Source organism: Hoplias malabaricus, chromosome 2 (genome assembly GCF_029633855.1).
Source record: "Hoplias malabaricus isolate fHopMal1 chromosome 2, fHopMal1.hap1, whole genome shotgun sequence".
Taxonomy (NCBI): domain Eukaryota; kingdom Metazoa; phylum Chordata; class Actinopteri; order Characiformes; family Erythrinidae; genus Hoplias; species Hoplias malabaricus.
Window position 1 is genome coordinate 28,384,477 of NC_089801.1, and position 19,340 is coordinate 28,403,816.

The 19,340-nt window shown below is 38.2% G+C and overlaps 1 protein-coding gene across 3 annotated transcripts; it reads left to right on the plus strand.

Annotated features, from left to right (window-relative positions):
- The first annotated feature begins 893 nt into the window (after nucleotides 1–893).
- Nucleotides 894–18,669, plus strand: LOC136686188 (PH and SEC7 domain-containing protein 4). Of its 3 annotated transcripts, none has more exons than XM_066659793.1 (17): nucleotides 894–957; nucleotides 3,347–3,412; nucleotides 3,666–3,814; nucleotides 4,394–5,054; nucleotides 6,236–6,299; nucleotides 6,698–7,039; nucleotides 7,292–8,357; nucleotides 8,454–8,534; nucleotides 8,653–8,824; nucleotides 10,989–11,078; nucleotides 11,306–11,349; nucleotides 11,460–11,632; nucleotides 11,733–11,803; nucleotides 11,894–12,039; nucleotides 12,133–12,277; nucleotides 13,858–14,004; nucleotides 15,123–18,669. In XM_066659793.1, the coding sequence occupies exons 4-17, from the start codon at nucleotides 4,551–4,553 to the stop codon at nucleotides 15,414–15,416; spliced, it is 3,339 nt and encodes a 1,112-aa protein (XP_066515890.1). In that variant the 5' UTR covers nucleotides 894–957; nucleotides 3,347–3,412; nucleotides 3,666–3,814; nucleotides 4,394–4,550; the 3' UTR covers nucleotides 15,417–18,669. The 3 variants fall into 3 exon arrangements, with proteins under 3 accessions (XP_066515890.1, XP_066515889.1, XP_066515891.1); XM_066659792.1 differs by lacking the exon at nucleotides 894–957 and adding an exon at nucleotides 1,517–1,986; XM_066659794.1 differs by lacking the exon at nucleotides 894–957 and adding an exon at nucleotides 2,487–2,524.
- Nucleotides 18,670–19,340: the final 671 nt, after the last annotated feature.

Below are 19,340 nucleotides of genomic sequence, written 5' to 3' on the forward strand. Positions count from 1 at the left end.
GCGGGAATACACCCTGGAGGAGTAAATTAACAGATTAAAGGAAAATCCATCTTAACTTTCATTGGAAGTGAATGTACACTTAATTTATTTCAAGTTATACTGGAGCATTTCTATTGGTCCAATTATGAGATTTTCACATGATTTGGCACGGTGGCGCAGCAGGTAGTGTGGGTTCGATTCCCGCGAGGAGTTGGTGTGTTCTCCCTGTGTCCACGTGGGTTTCCTCCGGGTGCTCTGGTTTCCTCCCTCGACCAAACACACACGTTGGTAGGTGGATTGGCGACCCAAAAGTGTCTGAGTGTGTGTTGCCCTGTGAAGGACTAGCTCCCCCTCCAGGGTGTATTCCCATTTTGCGCCTAATGATTCCAGGTAGGCTCTGGACCCACCGCGACCCTGAACTGGATAAGCGCTTACAGATAAAGAATGACTGCTACTGTGTTCAAATGATGTAGTAAATTAAAAATCAACAAAATGAAGATACATGTTTTTAATTTGAAAGATATTGCAATAAAAAATATTGCAGGAGTCTCTTTAAAGTGGGGGGTGTTGAACTAGGAAATGTTATTTGCTAGGATCAGGGCTGGACTAAAGGAAAATATCATAATTTGTGTCCGACCCTATATTTTACAATAATTTATCCATTTGTGCACAAATAGAACCAAATGAAACATCTGTTTTCAAATTGTAAGAAAAGTATAATGCTGCCACAGGTTTTTAAAATGTGTTCATGATTTAAATGAAAGGAATGACTTGTTAAATGTGGGATCTTATGTTAAGACATTTTAACTACCAATTAATAAAAAGCATGAGCACAAATTGTAAATTAAATTAATTGCAAATTCATGAAAAATATTCTTTTTTCTTATGCATAGCCTGTAAGGCAAGACTCTAGGGACTGGTGAAGTGTTCAGAACAGAACAAAAAGGAAGAAGCTGAAGTATACAGACACGGGCTGAGGTGAGGGAATGCAGGTGGTAGGTACATGTAAAACTGGGGGATTTGTATCTAAGTCTGCCACATCCCTGTTTGTGCAGTTCAGCATTAGGGGCCGGAAACTTCGGGTAGCTGTGACTGAGTTATCAGAATTAGAAAGGTTTGTCAGTGGTTGTGGGTAAGGAGAGCACAGACCTGTTTGGAAATACTGTCTGGAATGGCTGAGGTGTGTTGTAGGTAGGTGGAGGACCATGAGTAAGTGGGATGCCGTGTTGTATTATTGTGGTTGCTGTGATGCAACACCTAAAACTGACATGGAACTTGTGGCACTGAGCGCACATTAACAGTACCAGTGGGGTTAGGGAGAGCGTTAATTAGAGGGCTTTAATCTGTTTTAAACATTACTACCACATATGGAGAAAACTGTTCCATTCAGGGAATACAAAAAATATAAAATAATTACTTGACGTTATTTGTTGGTAAAAATGACTTATCCTTTAAAAAATATATATTGAGATATTTTAGAACTGTGCTATTGGCTAAAGATTGTCTCAAGCCTTCGATCTATCGGGGGGCTCCCTCTAGTGGTCATAGGGGTGATTTTCCAGTGGGTGTTGGTTCAGACTTCCACATCTCAGGTAACTTTCCGCCTTTGTGATACTTCACACCAGCCAGGTGTCTTGTTTCACTCGTTCGCTGGGTGTTCAGTGTCCAAGCGCGTTTCCCCTCACCCCTCCACTTCCCTATCAGCAGAGCTTCAGCGGAGCTTGTCCGAAAGATCATCTGCAAAGACACAAGATAATGAACCTTTTGATGGAGAGCACATTGAATGAACTTTGTAGTAACTTGTGACTTCAGAACGTCACCTCAGGCTGTAACTCAGCAGCTTGGCTGGAGTTGCTCAGCTGGCTTTCAGCGCTGGTTAGCATTCATGACTGAGAGGCACTCAAAAACAACGAATGCTCAATGACGTGTAGTGTCCAAATAATTCGGTTATTGTAAACTTGATCGGAGCTGTTTTGCTTTTTCAAACTGGCGTTAGCGGTCGTTGAGGTAAGTGTGAACATACAGAAGTGGTTTGGGTGCTTCGCAGATTTTATTTCAGACTTGCTGCATTGTTATTATGCTCCACAAATGAGACATAACAAGTCCGGGTATACTTTAATATTAGTTGTCATTTCTTCGTCTTTGGTGGAGTTCTTCTTTAATTTGATAAAAGCCAGTGACTGACATTGCTTGCAAAGTTTTAAAATGTTTTTCTGATTCAGTTGTTGTAGATATAAACAAGATCATAAGTGTTTTGAAGAGAGATTTTGCAGTGTACATAAGCTTAGTTATTGATTCCTCTTACATTAATGTTGAGGGAAACCAAGAGTCATAATGTATGCTCTTAAAAAATAAAGATGCTGCACAGATGCTTTGGGCTCAATTAAAAAAATACATGTTTTATAACTCTACACCTATGCTATTATTCTTTACACATGAATCTATGTATATGAAGTTAGTTCCTGTCTCTGTCTGAACTTACCCGTCCACAACTCACCTGCCTCTTGAAAGTACCTTGATGGGATTGGTTCTTTAGGCTAATGATGTAAGAAAACCTCTCTGTCTGAATTTGCTTATTTGGGACTCTCTTTGAAACACTTTTCATTGGAGGCACTCTAATGTTTACTTTAAAGTTTTCTTGAACCTCTTGACTATTGACATATTTAGGACAATGTCGGAACTATTGTAAAGCAGTGTCTCCTTTATGGGGCATATTCATTTAGGTAAAAAGAAAAAAAATGTCTGTTATACCCTTTTAAAGTGATTAAAACTTCGGGACATCCGGATCCTATCACCACCATTGTAAACAAATCAGACTAGTTTCTCTAGAGCATAGCATTTTATAGTCAAACATTCTGAAGTACTTTGTTTACATTTGAACCATTTAATTATGCTGATATTTTGGAAAAAATGCTAAAATACCCATCTAACATATATTCTATTAGGCTTTTTTATACATGCTGTTTGTGTACTAGTCTAAACCTGTATGTCGTACTGTTTTGTATGTATTTCACACAGAGGCTCAGCATAAAGATGACTTTAAAAACGTCAGCTGTTTTGCAAGGGCTTTGCGCAATGATGGCCATCTGACTCTCAGTTCCCCAGAAAAACTCAGAGGTTTAAAATAGAACAATCACTTGTATGTTTTAACACCGTCTAGAGACAGCTCAGGGTAACAAATCCATCTACGATTTAGCTTGAGCTTTGTTGTTATAGTACACATGCCTCACTGATGACTGCTGAGATTTGGCTAAAGACAAGACCTCTCAAACATCAGGGAGTGGTCTACAGTGCATGAGGGTCACCTTTCTGACATTAGTTGTTAAGTGTTTGCTGAGGAATTGGTGTTTTTTTTAATAACCTACAGGAAGTGATGAGGTGAACACCAGCAGGAAATGAAGAAGAAAATGGACCCGGATGTGGGTTAAATGATGTGAGTAGAAACTCTGAGGCACTGACTTCACTGTTATTTTAAATGAGAGTGAACGCCTGTTATAGAAAATGTACACTGATAACCTCCTGTGTCTCTACCACAGTCAAAATGTGCTTAAAATATTATAAGAATTTTTATCTCACCAGTAAAACAACCGCTGAGATGCACACCCTTAATCTTAATCCAACTGCATCTCTCTTAAACTTCCCCAACCACCCTCTCTTTTTCTCTGTCTCTCCCTCTCTCTATGTAGTGGTTTGTTTGTGGCCAGGAAGTATAACTGTGCCTCAGTGACGCCTGTGCAGAAAGTCATTGCAAGGCACATCCGCTGTGCACCTCTCAGAGTGAAGTTTAGAAAGGGCGTTTGGTTATGGCCTTTATCAGAAAGACAGTTATATGAAGGTGAGTAGAAGTACAGTATATATTTTTTGGTTCAGTTTGATCTCATTTATAGCGGGAGAAGTACTAACTTATGTTTTATGGTCAGTGGTTGAGTGGTGACTAGTTATGATGAAGCATGCTGACAGCCAGAAATATCGTGTTTAATTTAGCAGCCATGTTGACTCCTCTTTAAATATATGTTTCTTGTTGAATATGAAGAAAACTACATCAGGTTTTACTCTTTGTAAATGTATGCTGTGACTTATGGCTGTTTACCAAGGTTTCAATCGAAGTTTTCTTCAATTTTACATACAGTATTTTTAAGTGTTGTAGAATTACTTCTGTAAATGTACCATGAAGGTACATTTTGGTTGAGAGATCTACTTTTCTTACTCAACTTTTCTTGATCGCTTAGATAGACTAACATCTAAATTGTAATGTTTAATACTGTGAGTGTTTATTTTAATGGGCATAATTAATTAATTGAATGAATATTAATTAAATTAATTATTCAATTCATATTTTATTACATGGCTTCCGTAAACTTAAAGACATTTTTCAAATCAACAAATTTTCTTTGCTATATCTCTGCTCCTACAGATATTTCTAACCCAGCGTCTTTTCAGTGTGGGAGTTACCAGTAATTTCGACTGAGAAGGATGCCCCACTTACCGGCATAATGAAGAATCAGTACTGAGTCTTCTCGCCTGTCCTCATTGTCTCTACTTCAACGCCTGAGGATCTGAGATTCCTGGCCATGGAGAGGAATCTTGTTCTTCCGGTGCAGCCACCCTATCAGGAAACTGATGGCTTTGAGGTAGAGAAACCTCAGCCTTATTTGGAGGCCAAGCTGTACATAGAGAGGATAGAGCAAGAGAGCAACCAATGCCAAGAAGAAAAGTGCAGAGACAGGACCCAGGAACCTTTAGAGAATCAAGAAACCTCGGAACATGGAGTCTCCCTGGCAGTGTACCCCATTAGGGTACCCAGCATGCACTTGAACTGTGCCACTGTGCAGTGGGATATGCCACAGACACCTACAGAAGACTCCTCACCAGATATAAGCTCTGCGGATGAGCTAAACTCTAGTGGTGGGGCTAGCTTGGACTGGACCATTAGTCCACTGTCTTCTGACTTGACGTCTTTTGCGGTCAACGTAATTGACTTGATACCAGAAGAGGAGACTGGACCGACAGATACTGATGCTGAATTGCAGCTAGGGCCAGCTGTTTCTACAGAAAACAATGTCAATTCCTGCCAGGTATGTAGCAGCCAAACAGGAAGGACTGTGTGGTTTAGCTTCTAGAGCACTGGCTTTTAATATGTATGTGTGGGTGAAAATGGAGAGATCAGTGCCAAGTTAATAACTATGATAGTAATGCTTTATTTATTCCGTAAAATAAGTTGCAGATTTCCATCTTTATTTATTTATAACCTAGTTATTTCCCTTCAAAATAGGAAATTATTACTTTATAATTTCAGGGATATTAGCAGACTATATATTTAACAGACAATTACAAAAGAACCTCATCAGCTCCACAGTTATGCAAAGTTTCAATATTCAGTGTTTCATTCTATTTACTTTATTAAAGTTTTACATGGTTTTAGTTCAATTTAGAAGTAGAAGTTCTGCTTCTGACAACCCAAAGTCCCAAAAATATGTAATAATGTTGAGGTCTGTGCACTTTGATGGTGAGTCCATTTGTTCTGAATTCACCATTATATTTGGTTTTTTAACAAATTTTGAAGACAAAATAATGGCTTATTGACAGCCATTTGTTCTTTCACTCATAACAATATGATATGTGTATCTACAGTTGAAAAATGAGCATGAAGCTTTCAGTGGATATTTCTTTTGAAAAATAGGACTTCAGAGCACTGAAGTTCAGTTTATTAAAAAGTATAGAGTACATTGTCCAAATTAAAAACGGTTATCTATGCTTTCACATGTGAGAAGAACATCCCACTCAATTGACTGACCTCAGCATAGTTAAATATGTATTAGATTATTTGGATTGTGAGCAGCAGGAAACACAAGCAACTTTTGAGATGGATATGTATATATTCAGATTTATCTGGAAGACTACATATCTTCCATAGTGAACAGAAGCTATGAAATTATAAATGTAAAAACATAAATAAATAAAAAAACACAAAATTAAATACTGAAAAAACTTTTCCATAATTTTATTTATTTATTTATACTGAAAAATGAGCACTACATAAGTACTTAGTCTGACGGTTTTGACTGGAAATCACATACATATAAGAGGTCCAAAGCTGAATTATAACTTACCAAAGTGGATTATATAAAATATTTTATTCCACAACCTTTATTTATTTATTTATTTATTTATTATTCTGCACTGACTACTATTTGTCACTCTCAAAAGTAAAATTTTAAAACAGTAACAGAAGTTTATGTTTGTTATTTTTTCTCAGACATGGGATGTGCAGGATACATGTGTGATGCCATCCAATGAGAAAGATCAAGAACCATTCAAAGGTAACGCCTATCTTGTGAATAGAATTTCCCATGGTACTTTCATATGATGTTTCAGTTGTGGCAATTTTTAGAGGGCTGTAAAAATTGAACATGTGTCTATTAACTTTGAAGTTAATTGTTTGTTTATAGTAACACACCTCATTCTCATTCTTAGAATTTTAAGTATGACTTCCTCTTTTATTTATGTATGTGTGTAGGCCTACATGCACCTACCACAATTTTCCATTTGCCTCTTGGCTGAGAGGTGTAGTTCATGGTTATCATACTGTTTAGCCATTTATTGAACATGAATTATAATAGCATATTAGTGAAAGCAACATTGTACGACTGTACAGAATGAGTCATTGGAAAATGTCTTAAAATGGAAACTTTTAACAAAATATGTTTTGCTTTTTCAGACAATTCAGATACAGAATCGGAGACATCTGAGAACAGTACAAATGGAATAAAAGATTCTGTTTGTACGGAGGAGTTGGGCATTCAGGTGGGTCTTGAAAGATCCGAAACTCCAAAAGAAGAAGATGACACATCACAGGACTCTTTAATTGGGCCAGAGCAAGCACCTGAAGATGCACCTGAAGATGCACCTGAAGATGCACCTGAAGATGCACCTGAAGATGCACCTGAAGATGCACCTGAAGATGCACCTGAAGACGCATCTGAAGATGCATCTGAAGAGAATGAAGTAATAGGGCTCTCCTCTGGAAATGGAAATGAAGGAGATTCTGACATCCAAAATGGTATGTGTCTAATGGTAAAGACACACTATAACAACTGTTAGGTTAATGTAAAAAAACAAACCTAAAATGTAGGTGTGTAATGATTTATCAGGCACACCTGATAAATTAGTAAATTTATTTGGTGTTTTAAGAGCAGGAAGAGTAGTACTGGACACGTGGACCCCAGGACCATAGTTTGTCATCCCTGGGCTAGATGATGAATGGCATTTTACATGAATTCAAATCAGCTTCTCTCTGTTTTCTCTTTTATAGAATATGAAGAGGATCAATATTTTGCATGCCAGTTGAGTGCAAGTGAAATTCATGAACAGGAAGAGGGACAACAATGTGTGGAGCCTCTCCTAGTGGAACTGTCAGATCAAACACATTCTCTCAGTATTACTGAAGTATCAGAACAAGAAAAACAACCTTCTATCTGTCTCTGTGATGCTAACAAAGCAGTAGATCCAGAGCAAGAGCCTGCGATTTTACAGACAGAACATGCAGAAACAACAGGAAATTCAGAAAAGACACAACAGGTCATCCTTGTTGCAACACTGGATATGATTGGTGATGATGAGGCTATGCAACTGGAGCAATTACAACATGCTGAAAGTTTTCAGAAGGTGAAAGAGTCAGCACGGGCTGACAAGCAAGAGGAACCAACATGTGAACAGCAAACTGAAAGCTCAGTGGAAACAGAACTTGCGGAACACAGGGAACCATCAGAATCTTTAGGTGATCTGGAATATTCTGAAGAGTCTAAACAAGAGGAACAGGAGATTGTAGTTGATGAGGAGCCCTCAGAAGAGTCAAAGGAATCAGAATGTTCTACTGAGACAGAACCCTCAAAAAAACAAGAAGATTGCAAAGACATGCCACCCTCTGAACAGTCAGACCGGTCTGAATGTTCCTGTGAACAAGAACCCTCTCAAATGTCAAAACAACCAGAAAATTCCGTTAAGATGCAACTGCCAGAATTGTCAAAACATTCAGAAAGTTCCACTGAGGCAGAACCCTCATGTCCCTCAACTCTAGAGAACAAACAAACCAAACAGTTAGATCTACTGCAACAGACTGAAAGACAAAAGCACATTGAGTATATCCAGCAGAATGAGGAAGAGCAATCAGAGCATACAGAACAGACGGAGCAGTCATTAGCAGAGCATATGCATGGGCCAAAGGAACAACTGGAGGGACAGATGCTGGAGTCTGTGCTTCCCAGTGAGAATGGCAGAGTGCAGGTTGTGGACAGGGAAGAGGCCAAGAGACTTGCTGAGAAACTGTACAAGCTCGAGGATGTTCAACGTACAGATGTGGTCCGACATCTGGACAAGGAGTGAGTCACTGTTGAGCACACCCTTACTGTATTTCTAGGACTAATCTGCCAGAATTGTCCTTTATCACACTGTACATTTTCTTTTTCTCAAATTAGCAACGAGTTCAGTCGTGCTGTAGGGGAAGAGTACTTGAAGTTCTTTGATTTCGCAGATCAAAGCTTGGATGAAGCTCTTCGGTAAGATCTTCAATTTTCAGGGACATAATACTTAAAGCTCTTATGTAAATTCAGGTATAAACTCTTAAAATATTGCCTCCTTGTGTTCCTGTGATTTTATGTCTAATCCTGCTCCTAGGTCATTTCTAAAAGAGGTGGTTCTGATCGGAGAAACTCAGGAGAGGGAGAGAGTGTTGGAACGCTTCTCCTGCCGTTATCAGCAGTGTAACCCCCACGTGTTCTCTTCATCTGTGTCTGTTCTCACGCTCACCTGTGCTGTAATGCTTCTTAATACAGACCTACATGGACAAGTAAGTTTGACTTCATAGCTGGAACTGAAGAGCTGAGAGCCAAAGTTGTTCTTTGCCCAGTGCCATGGAGATGGCTGGTTCTTTATAGGAACAGTTATTGGTAATTGAGATGCATGTATGTGAAGAGTCTCTCCATAATATAAAGTTTCTAGGAAGACATTTTGAAACACGACACACAAACCCCATGTCCAGGAGGGTTCAGACCCACTTCAATTTGTTTAATTACTTTAAAAGTATCAAGAAAATATTTCCAATGCTTTCTCTCACCAACTTGATTGTGTTCTGCAAATATGAACTACATTTAGCATTTGATGCCTGTAACTCACTCCAAAAAGGTGGGATAGGGGCAAAATAAGGAAATAAATGTCACAGTTTTTAAAGCATTACACCATAAGCAGATGAATGTAAAAGTTATAAAAGGGGCATCCACCAAAAGCTTAGTCTTCGGTCAAACTTCACAAGAGAATTTTCAGTCCGTTAACAGACGGCATTCCTCAGCACAAAATTGGGTTACAAAGTAGGTTTAGGTTGTTCACAAGACCATGAAAAGATTCAGAGAGTCGAGAAACAGTCCAAAAACATGGAGGGTAGGTGAATTGGCTTCTCTAATAAAATGTCCTGGTGTGTGAGTGGATGAGTCTGTATGTGAATGAATGTCTGTTTGTGTGAGTGAATGTGTATGTGCCCAGATATGGATTGGCGCTCTGTCCTGGGTGAAATCCTAGTGCCCGATGCAGTCCTCCAGGTGGACGGTCGTTCCTGGTCGAGAGTACGCTGTGTGCGTTTGGCTGCCGCTTCTTGCCAGTGTGTGTGTGTGGATTGAGTGTTCTAAATGTTCTGAGCAGTGTGGATTGTAAAGCGTCCTTGGGTGTCTAGAAAGGTGCTATATAAGTGTAAAGATAGATAGATAGAGATAGAGAAATCTCAGTGTGTAAAGGCCAAGGGTGGAAACTGCTGCTTAGTGGGTGTGACCATCAAGCTCTGAAGTGGTATTTTTGAGGAACAGTCATGTTACTGTTATGGACACAGGAAAATCATTGTCACTTAAAACAGTCTGCTGCTGCATCAAGAAATGCACCATGAAGCTGTATTCTACAAAGAGGAAGCCATGAATTAATTTTGCGCCTTTAAAACACCAGTGAATTCTCTGGGCCCAAAGTAATCTGAGATGGACTGAAAGGCTGTGGAATTTAGTTCTGTGGTTTCAGCTTGTTTTGGAGAATGCAGATGGAGGATTTGTGCCAAAGATGAAAAAGACCATCCAAATTTTTTACAAATGAAAAGTGTGAAAACCTTCATCTGTGCAGCTTTGATGTCATGGGGTCTTCAGTACCCACAACATGGGTAATCTGCATATTTGTGAAGTTGCCATTGATGCAGAGGCTTATACTGAGACTCTGGAGATGCCTTAAGTATTAGGTCTCTTCACAAGAACTTCATGTCTATATTAGCAGGACATATATTAGAGGCTTTGTTCTGTAGAACTTTCAATAGCTGTCTTTATAGACATAGTGTGTGCTTAACTGGCCTGTCTACAGTTCAGATCTGTCTCCTATTGAAAACATGTGGTGCATGATAAAGAGGAGAATCAGACAACTGTGAGCACAGAGTGTTGAGCTGTTTGTATACAAAATGAATAGACAAAAATCCCCCTTGGCAAAACTGCAACAGTTTGTATCATCAATTCCCAAATGATTAAAAGGTACAATTAAAAGAAAAGGTGATGTGACCCAGTGGTAAACATGACTTTTATATTTAATAAATAAAATAATTTAATTATTGAAAAGACAGGAAATGTTTCTTTGTTTGTTAAATAAAGATTTAAGTGTATTATTCATTCATTCATTCATTATCTGTAAGTGCTTATCCAGTTCAGGGTCGCGGTGGGTCCAGAGCCTACCTGGAATCATTGGGCGCAAGGCAGGAATACACCCTGGAGGGGGCGCCAGTCCTTCACAGGGCAACACACACACTCACACCTACGGACACTTTTGAGTCGCCAATCCACCTACCAACGTGTGTTTTAAGTGTATTAGCAAATGGTTATTTACGTTTTTAGCGTCTCCCAGCTTTTTTTGGAAATGGGGTTTGTATATTGTGTTAAAACACTTTAAAAACATATTGCCAATTGTTGGTCAATAGAATCTTCTTTGTTTTACTTCAGAATGTTGGAAAGGCCATGTCCTCAGCTGACTTTGTGTCTAATCTGGATGGGATGAACGAAGGAGAAAATTTCAACAAAGATTTGCTGAAGGTAAGAGTAGTTTATTATTATTATTTAAAAACAAATAAGCTTCTGTGGTATATCTCTCATTTATTGTGGGAGATCTTGAGAGCTGAACTGCTCATTTTGAGTGAGTTAGTTAACACGTCACATACGTCAAACGTAAACTAGTCAGGTGATAAACTTTACTGTTTCCATAAATCATTCAGAAGCAAAGGGTATTTTATTTGAATGAAGCTGTGATTAATCTATTTCAGGCATTTTACACCTCAATCAAGAATCACCCACTGGAGTGGGCAGTGTGAGTGTATCTAGCCTGTTTTTATTATTGATTTTATTAAATAGGTTTACATACTGCTGCATACGTATTGCCCTTTTTTAAAAACGACTTTTTCGTGCATTTCCTCTCAGAGAGGAGAAGGAACTGGTGAAATCTATGACCTTGGAGCAAGACTCAGACCAGGATTCTTCTCTACGGTCAAAGAGCAATCCATTTCAGGATCTTGCTCACGACAAAAAGGCAACTGTGTTCCAGAAAGGCTTCATAAAGCGCAAAGCACATGCTGATATAGATGGGAAGCGCAGTAAGTGTGCAAGTTAATGACTGATATATTGTGACAGTGTGGTAGTTTGTGAGGTGTTAATGTCTTTAGTACAATTAATTTTGCTTTACCTTAATGACAGTTCCTTGGGGAAAGAGAAGTTGGAAGACCTTTTATGCTGTACTAAAAGGAATGGTGCTCTACCTACAGAAGGTATAGACTTTGTACTTCACATCATATAAAAATATATTAAGTAATGAGAATAAAACCATAAAAATTGGCATCATTTTCTCTCCTTTTCAGGATGAATACAGAAAGGACTGGCAGAGCTCTGAGGAGGTGCTGAGTGTTCATCATGCACTGGCAGAGAGGGCAGAAGACTACACCAAGAGACCCCATGTGTTCCGCCTTCAGACCGCAGACTGGAGAGTCTTCCTTTTTGAAGCAGCGTAAGTGTGTTGACTCCTAGACCTTCACCCACTGTTTGAAGTGATCTTCACTGTGCTTACACTGGATATCTCTTTCCCCTGTATCTTTTTTAGGTCAACAGAGCAGATGAATTCCTGGATTGGCCGAATCAATCTGGTGTCAGCTCTGTTTTCCTCGCCTCCGTTCCCTGCTGCTGTGGGATCTCAGAAGAAGTTCTGTAGACCCATCCTACCAGCAACTCAGTCTGCACTAACTCTGGTAATTCATTTTTCCCATGCAAATTTTAATTTTGCTATACATGATTTTTTTTTAAAATTTGTCTCAAATTTATACAACCATTTATACACCATAAAATTATGATCTCCTTTTGATTCTACATTCATGCTCCATGCTCTCAGCTACACCGACCATACAGGAGTCTGTAAATGCAGACTGTAGTCCATCTGTTGCTCTGCATACTTTATTTACCCCCACATGACTGCCAAAGAGCAGGTATGACTTGGGTGGTGGATCATTCTCAGCGCTGCTGTGATGCTGTACAAGTGAATCAGACACAGCAGTGCTCCTGGACTGAGGATAGTCCACCAACCAGAAATATTCAGCCATCAGCACCCTGTGACCACTGATTAAGAACTAGAAGACAACCCACACAGTGTTCACCAACAGATGAGTTACTGTCCCTGACCTTGCATCTACAAGGTGGATAAACAAGGTTAATGTGTCTAATGGACAGTTAATGTATACACTAAGTAGAACTGCTGTGTCTGATCCACATAAACACATCACCACCACTACGTCAGTGTCACTGTAGCACTGCGGATGATCCAAAACATGCCAGCTCTGTGGTGATCCTATGGGGGTTCTGACCATTGAAGAACAGGCTGAAAGTGGGCAAACAAAGTATGCAGAGCAACAGATGGACTCATGTCTATAATTGTAGAAGTACAAAGTGCTCCTGTAAGGAGAGTGTAGTTGAGAAAATGTAAAAACAAAAGGTGGTCGTAATGTCATTGTTGATTGGTGTATATAATATCGTCGCTGTCCAATGAAAAACATGTATCTCCAGAAGAGTAACTTTACAGGAGAAAGCAAAAACCATGTTAACTTTCAGTGGAAGTCACTGTAAAAAAAGGTTTTATTCCAAGTAAATTTTGAGCATTTCTATTGGTCCATTGATCCATTCATCATGAAATTGTCACACAATGTGAAGGACAGCTGCTGTGTTTAAATGATGGAGTAAACTAAACTGGACAAAAATGGAGATATGTTTTTCTTTGGACAGCGGTGATATGGACTTCAGACAAAGAGTGAATAGTACATTTGTAAAAGCACAGCAGTAACTTCTAAGACCTAAATTAGCAGATTATATCTGATGTTACATTCTAAATTAACACATACATGTGCTGACATGTTCATGAGAGGAAAATAGCAGCACTTTTGTGGAGAGGAAGAAAAGTCTGTCACGTATTGTAGAGTCATACTGTGGACTACGAACTGAAGAGCCTTGTACAAATCACAAATGCTTTGGTTTGGCCCAGTTTTCATTTATTGTTTACATCTGTATCACAATCTACACAATGCATCTACATAATGATTGTTTATTCAGCAACAACAAAACAAAAATTCTTATTAAATGTTTAATTGTTCTTGTAATGTTACTGAGTGTAATGTGTGAAACAGTTGTCTGTTTTCTTGCAGTCTGATGAATCTACACTTGCTTGTGAAGGATCATTAACATATTTTGTTCATTATTTTAATAGAGGAAGTGAAACATAGCTAAAGGATATTGATGGTATTACAAAGCTTGCTTGTGTATTATAATTGTGTTTTATAAATAGGAGAAGCAGCTCCAGTCTCATGCTGCCATGCTGCAGTCTTTTCAAGAGGACCTGAGTGCACTACAGCTGAGGGCGCCAGAGGTACGCAAAGCCAAAGCTCGAGAACTGGAGGACCACAGACTTAGAGAGGAATACCTACAGCATGAGGTTTGTGTATATGGGGGACTTTGTTTCTAAGAACACATTGAATATAGGAGGGTCTTTTTTGAAGAACTACATGTTGATTTAAATTTAAAAGGAGTAGTTTGTACAAAAGTATTTCCCCTTACACTTGACATATTCAAAAAGTTTGGAGATGGATTAAGGGTTTTCTTTTTCCAGAGTTTTATGAGGCCACAGGAAGTAAAGTGCTTAACAAGTAAAGGAAGCTTATACCTTACATTTTACCCACTATGTATCACTTCGTGTGCAGAAAAGTTGTGTGTGTGTACGATCGAGAGAGAGAGAGAAAAGAAACACAATATAACAGACATGAACATATATAAAATTATGTAAAATTAATATAAAAGTATGTGCACATTAATTTGTGGATCTGGAGCTCCTACAAACTGTGAAATGATACAATCAGTCAGTCTTTTTGTGGGTTAAGTCTGAAAACATGGGATAAAACAAGCTCTTTTGACTTTGTGCTGCATCTTACATGGAGGGAACACACATTTGTATTGTCCTGCCCCCTCCCCTGAGCTTCACCAGTCACAGTTCTGGAAGTTTATGGAGTTTATGTGAGAACAGACCATCAACAGACCAAACCAAACACAACGAGAGTGGAGAAATAAGAGCACTGATTAAATTAAAACAAAGGAGTAAGAAAGCCAAACAAAAATGACTAAAACCAGGGTTTCTGCTCCTCACTCTTGGGTGCACTCTTTATCATTTTAAGGCACAGTGGCTGAAACCAGTCGCATTGAACAGGGTTGTTTAGACTTGGGGAGAACGGTGCTGTGGTGTTAGGTCCTTGTGGTATTTTGATCAAAACATATCATAGAAGTTCCATTAAGAACTGTGTAACTTGTGGAAAAGGGGTATAACACGCTACCTTTAAAATTTCCTAACACTTTTTGATGGATGTAAGCTTTAATATTTTAGTCTCCATGGCCTTAGCTCCAGTGCAAATTTTATGAGGATACTTCAGAGGATACAAATATTTCAATAAACATAAATACATGCAAATGTCTAGGAGGTTCTCCTTCCTTTGTGTTTGTATGTACGTTGATTACCAGTACTTTCATTTATTTTCTTACCTTTGTGGCTTCCCCTCTCCACAGAGATGTCGTTATGAGGTGTATGTTCAGATATTGGAGGTCTGGCAGAGACTTGGCAAAAGCTCTGAAACAGCAGGTGGGACGGACCTCTCAGTTTTCGACCAGGAGCTGTGGCGAGGGAATGCTGAAGAAGAGGAAGACAACAGTGATGTGGATGGAACGATAAAGAGATCTTATTCCAGTCCGTCTCTCGAATTGGAGCTGGCTCCTCCACCTGTGGTGAAAGTAAAGCGCAACATCTCAGAGAGACGAACTTATCGTAAGATCATTGTTCCACGGCGTAACAGAGAGGTATAACGCAAAACGATTTAGCATCGATGAAGCAGACTGTTACAATCCATTCCTCTGAAAGATTGTGTTAGTGTCTAAATCCTTTAACACATCTTTTGACAGCAGAAAAATTTTATTTGAAGACTTGTATTACTAAGAAAAGAAAACTATAGCAAAATACAGTTATAACCAACGAGGCTTACCTCTGAACAGACTGCCATTTATTGACTATTCATCCATACCAGTGTTCAACATCAACTCTCACCCTCTAGTTGTTATTCGTCCTCTGTTGTCTGTTGGGTTTAATGTAATACCTTTAAAAAGGTCCAAGCCTTCACATAATGGAAAAACTCTTTTTCCTATATTCTCTTTAAAACTGTGGTAGTATGCACACCTTTTCCATTTCAGAATGCACCATTCACTCCCCAGTCGATCCAATCTTCCCAAGAAACCTTTTGGAATTCTGAGTTATTCCTGACAAAGCAGTCAAATTTCAGTCTGTGTTTCATGGCATTATTCAGTTAATTCCTCCTACATGCAGAGCTCGCTTAGTTGACTGGTCTCTTTCTGTTCTTCACATAACTGTTACTGTGCCCTCTGGTGGATCAAAGAATTCAGATGAGAAACAAGTAGTAGTTTTGTCCATTTGTAGTTTGCCAATTTGAACTCAGCAGAGTACATTTCATTTGGAACTGACCAAATGAAATGCTTGAAAGTTACATTTTAAATCTTTTTACATTAATTTCCATTGAAATTCATTCAAATTCATTCGGTACGCTCTTGCAGCAGGTAGTGTCGCAGTCACACAGCTCCAGGGACCTGGAGTTTGTGGGATAGATTCCCACTCCGGGTGACTGTCTGTGAGTTGGTGTGTTGTCTCGGTGTCTGCGTGGGTTTCCTCCTACAGTCCAAAAACACACGTTGGTAGGTGGATTGGCGACCGTAGGTGTGAATGTGTGAGTGAATGTCTGTGTTGCCCCGTGAAGGACTGGCACCCCCTCCAGGGTGTAGTCCTGCCTTGCGCCCAATGATTCCAGGTAGGCTCTGGACCCACCGCGACCCTGAACTGGATAAGCGGTTACAGATAATGGATGAATGAAATTAAAGGAGGCTTTTCCCTTCTCTTGTAAAGTTCTTATTTTGGAGATACATGTTTTTCATTGAACAGCGATGATATAATCAGTTGTTCTGATTGATTAATCAATTTTCAAAACTTCAATGAATAGTTGATTAATTGAGAACCCTTATGTCCAAGATCTGTCTGTTATCTCTGAATGAGGAGAGACCAGAGACCTGTATCTCCTGTACTACACCTGTAACTACTGTACTGGGTCAAGCAATTATCCGCTGCGCATACGCATACCTTCAGAACAAGGAGTGGCTTCTCCTGCTTATGCCTTCTTGTTGTTGGTTTTTGTTGCTGAAAGAAGGTACTTATGTTTTTTTTTTTTTTCCTCAGCCCCTTCAAAACATCTCCGGTATATAACGAGTGTTTCAGCCTGCACCGCCTTCTAAATGAAGAATAATACAGGGTACTCATTTAGACCAAAGCTCATTTACATATATTCGTCTTATAGGAACAGTAACACAATTAGCCGGTTTAATACTAAAGCATAAAGAAAAGTGTCAAAGCTGTAATTTTAAATGATTTATGACTGTATATAAACACACAAAATAAAGTTGTCTCTTGGGGAAGTTGATATTAAAAATCATAAATTTACTTTGAACTCAAATGACTAATAATCAACCACTTGCCACCTTTTCTTTAAAAAACTAAGGGCTGCTTTCCCAGACAGACATTAAGCTTAGTCCTGGACTATATCCTCCTTTGAATAGAATATCACAGTTCAAAATAGTGTGTAGTCCAAGACTAGGCTTAAACCCTGTCTGGGAAAACAGCCTTAAATGTCTCTAAATGGTTCTTAGCTTTTAAAGGCTCTTAAGACTTTGAAATGGTTTTATACTTTTCTTTTCTTGAAGCAGCCATCAAAAGATTTCAATGAACCAAACGTAGTTTGGGGCCTTTGTGTTTAGATACAAAGTAGTGTGGAAAATTTTGGATGCATGAAATCATACTGGATTCTAATCACTGATGCTGTCCACAAGAGGGGGCTGTTGAACAGATAATTGCAAGGTCCATTGAAACAGGTGCACTATGGAAATACTGTATATCACCAATACGACACCTCTACAGTTTCTGCCCAGCATTACCGTTATTGGCTCATATTTCAGACTTCCCTGATATTAAAATAAACGTTAGTCAGTGTTTTAAAGGCCGAAAAAAAGTGAATCCAGTGAATTGTGGGAATGACATGAATTTTGCTGCCTGTGGATTGTTTGTTGGAAAACATTTGTACTCATTTTTAAAATGTTGTGTTTTGCACATATTTGTCATAGAAATAACTTAATTTAAAAAACTATATTCAGTCTTATGTTAAATTAAAACTGAAGGATATTTTTCTGTATATTGCAGTGAGCCCATTTGAATTATAAACTCAGCCTGTTTTAAAGATGGCATGACTGAGAGAAAATCATCATATTATAATATACTGTGTCATGTACTGAAACTTTAATATGATCTGTGCAATATTAAATGCACAGGGAAAATACAGCACGATGAAGACTGCCGTGCATTGTTTTCTTTGACCAAGTTTGTGTCCAGTTTTTGGATGATGTATTTTATTACTTAAAACCCCACATAAACATGCAGAAAAAAACATATAAGAAATTGTTTTGAGTGTTTGTTTTTTAGTGTCAATATTGATGAGGGACGTATCGTGATAATGATTAACTAATGTTTTTCTTATTGTCATGACTGCTTTATTTCTCTTGAAAGAAACAAAGGAAAAACCACTTGCTTAATGGGTAATCACCACGTCATGTGTTGAAATGAAAACCGTAAACTGATGTCTTCTAGGAAGAAAAGTAAATCTGAAAACGTAAACATGCTGAACTGCTCCAAAACACAAATGTTCTTTTAAAGTCTCTGTTTAGTTTTGTTTATTTGATTTAAAGAGTTTGAAGGATTTGCACCGAGGTACAATATTGCTTTCTGATCAGTGCTAATATTCTTTTATTCAGGGTGTTAATTGGAGGGAGTAAAACCAAGTAAAATGCTTGTTTATTTATTATTTATCCTTCCAAAAACCCAAATATGTGTATCATTTCAGTAGTTTGAATATAGCAATATAAGAAAAACTATGTTTGCAGCCTATTGAAGTTGGAATGACCTTTCTATTACTGTTAATTTTGGTCAAACTTATCAAAGAATATCATGTTTAGACTGAAATGCAGGAAACATTTTATTAAAAGTCTCGTACTTTGAGAAAATATACCTAGTGCCAGATTTTTTTTAGACATTTGTTTGGAGCGATATTTAGATTTGACAGGTATTTGAAAGAGTAACAATTTAAAAAAGAGGAAACATTTAAATGTCTTTATTAATTTTTGTTTTAGTTTAATTTCTAATTGTACAGAATATATATAATCAAAGATACAAAAATGTATAAAAATAGCTTTTAAACAGTCTTAAACTTAATTGTGTTCCTTAAAGAAAACACTACATTTTCTTTTCCTGATGAAAATTTGGATATTTGTAACTTCTTACTGTTTCAATATATCACCTTTTTGGGAATGTGGTGGGTACAGGGTTTTGAAATCAAAACGTATTACAGTGGAATTTGAAAGTTATTTAAGATTGTATGACAGTGAGGGCACCAAAATTTTCATTAAGGGGTGCATCCCCAAAATGTTATTTAACATTTTTAAAGAACTGTGAGACACATATTTTAAGCAGGACATAGATGGGGAGTACTACAGATATCTCAGATGAAAAGCAGTAATCTAATTTAGAATATTTTCATCTTATTTATTAACCTGTTACCTTTTCTGAACTGTTAACACAGGACCTGGATAAAACACAGTCCTATGGACATCATTTTAATATGATGT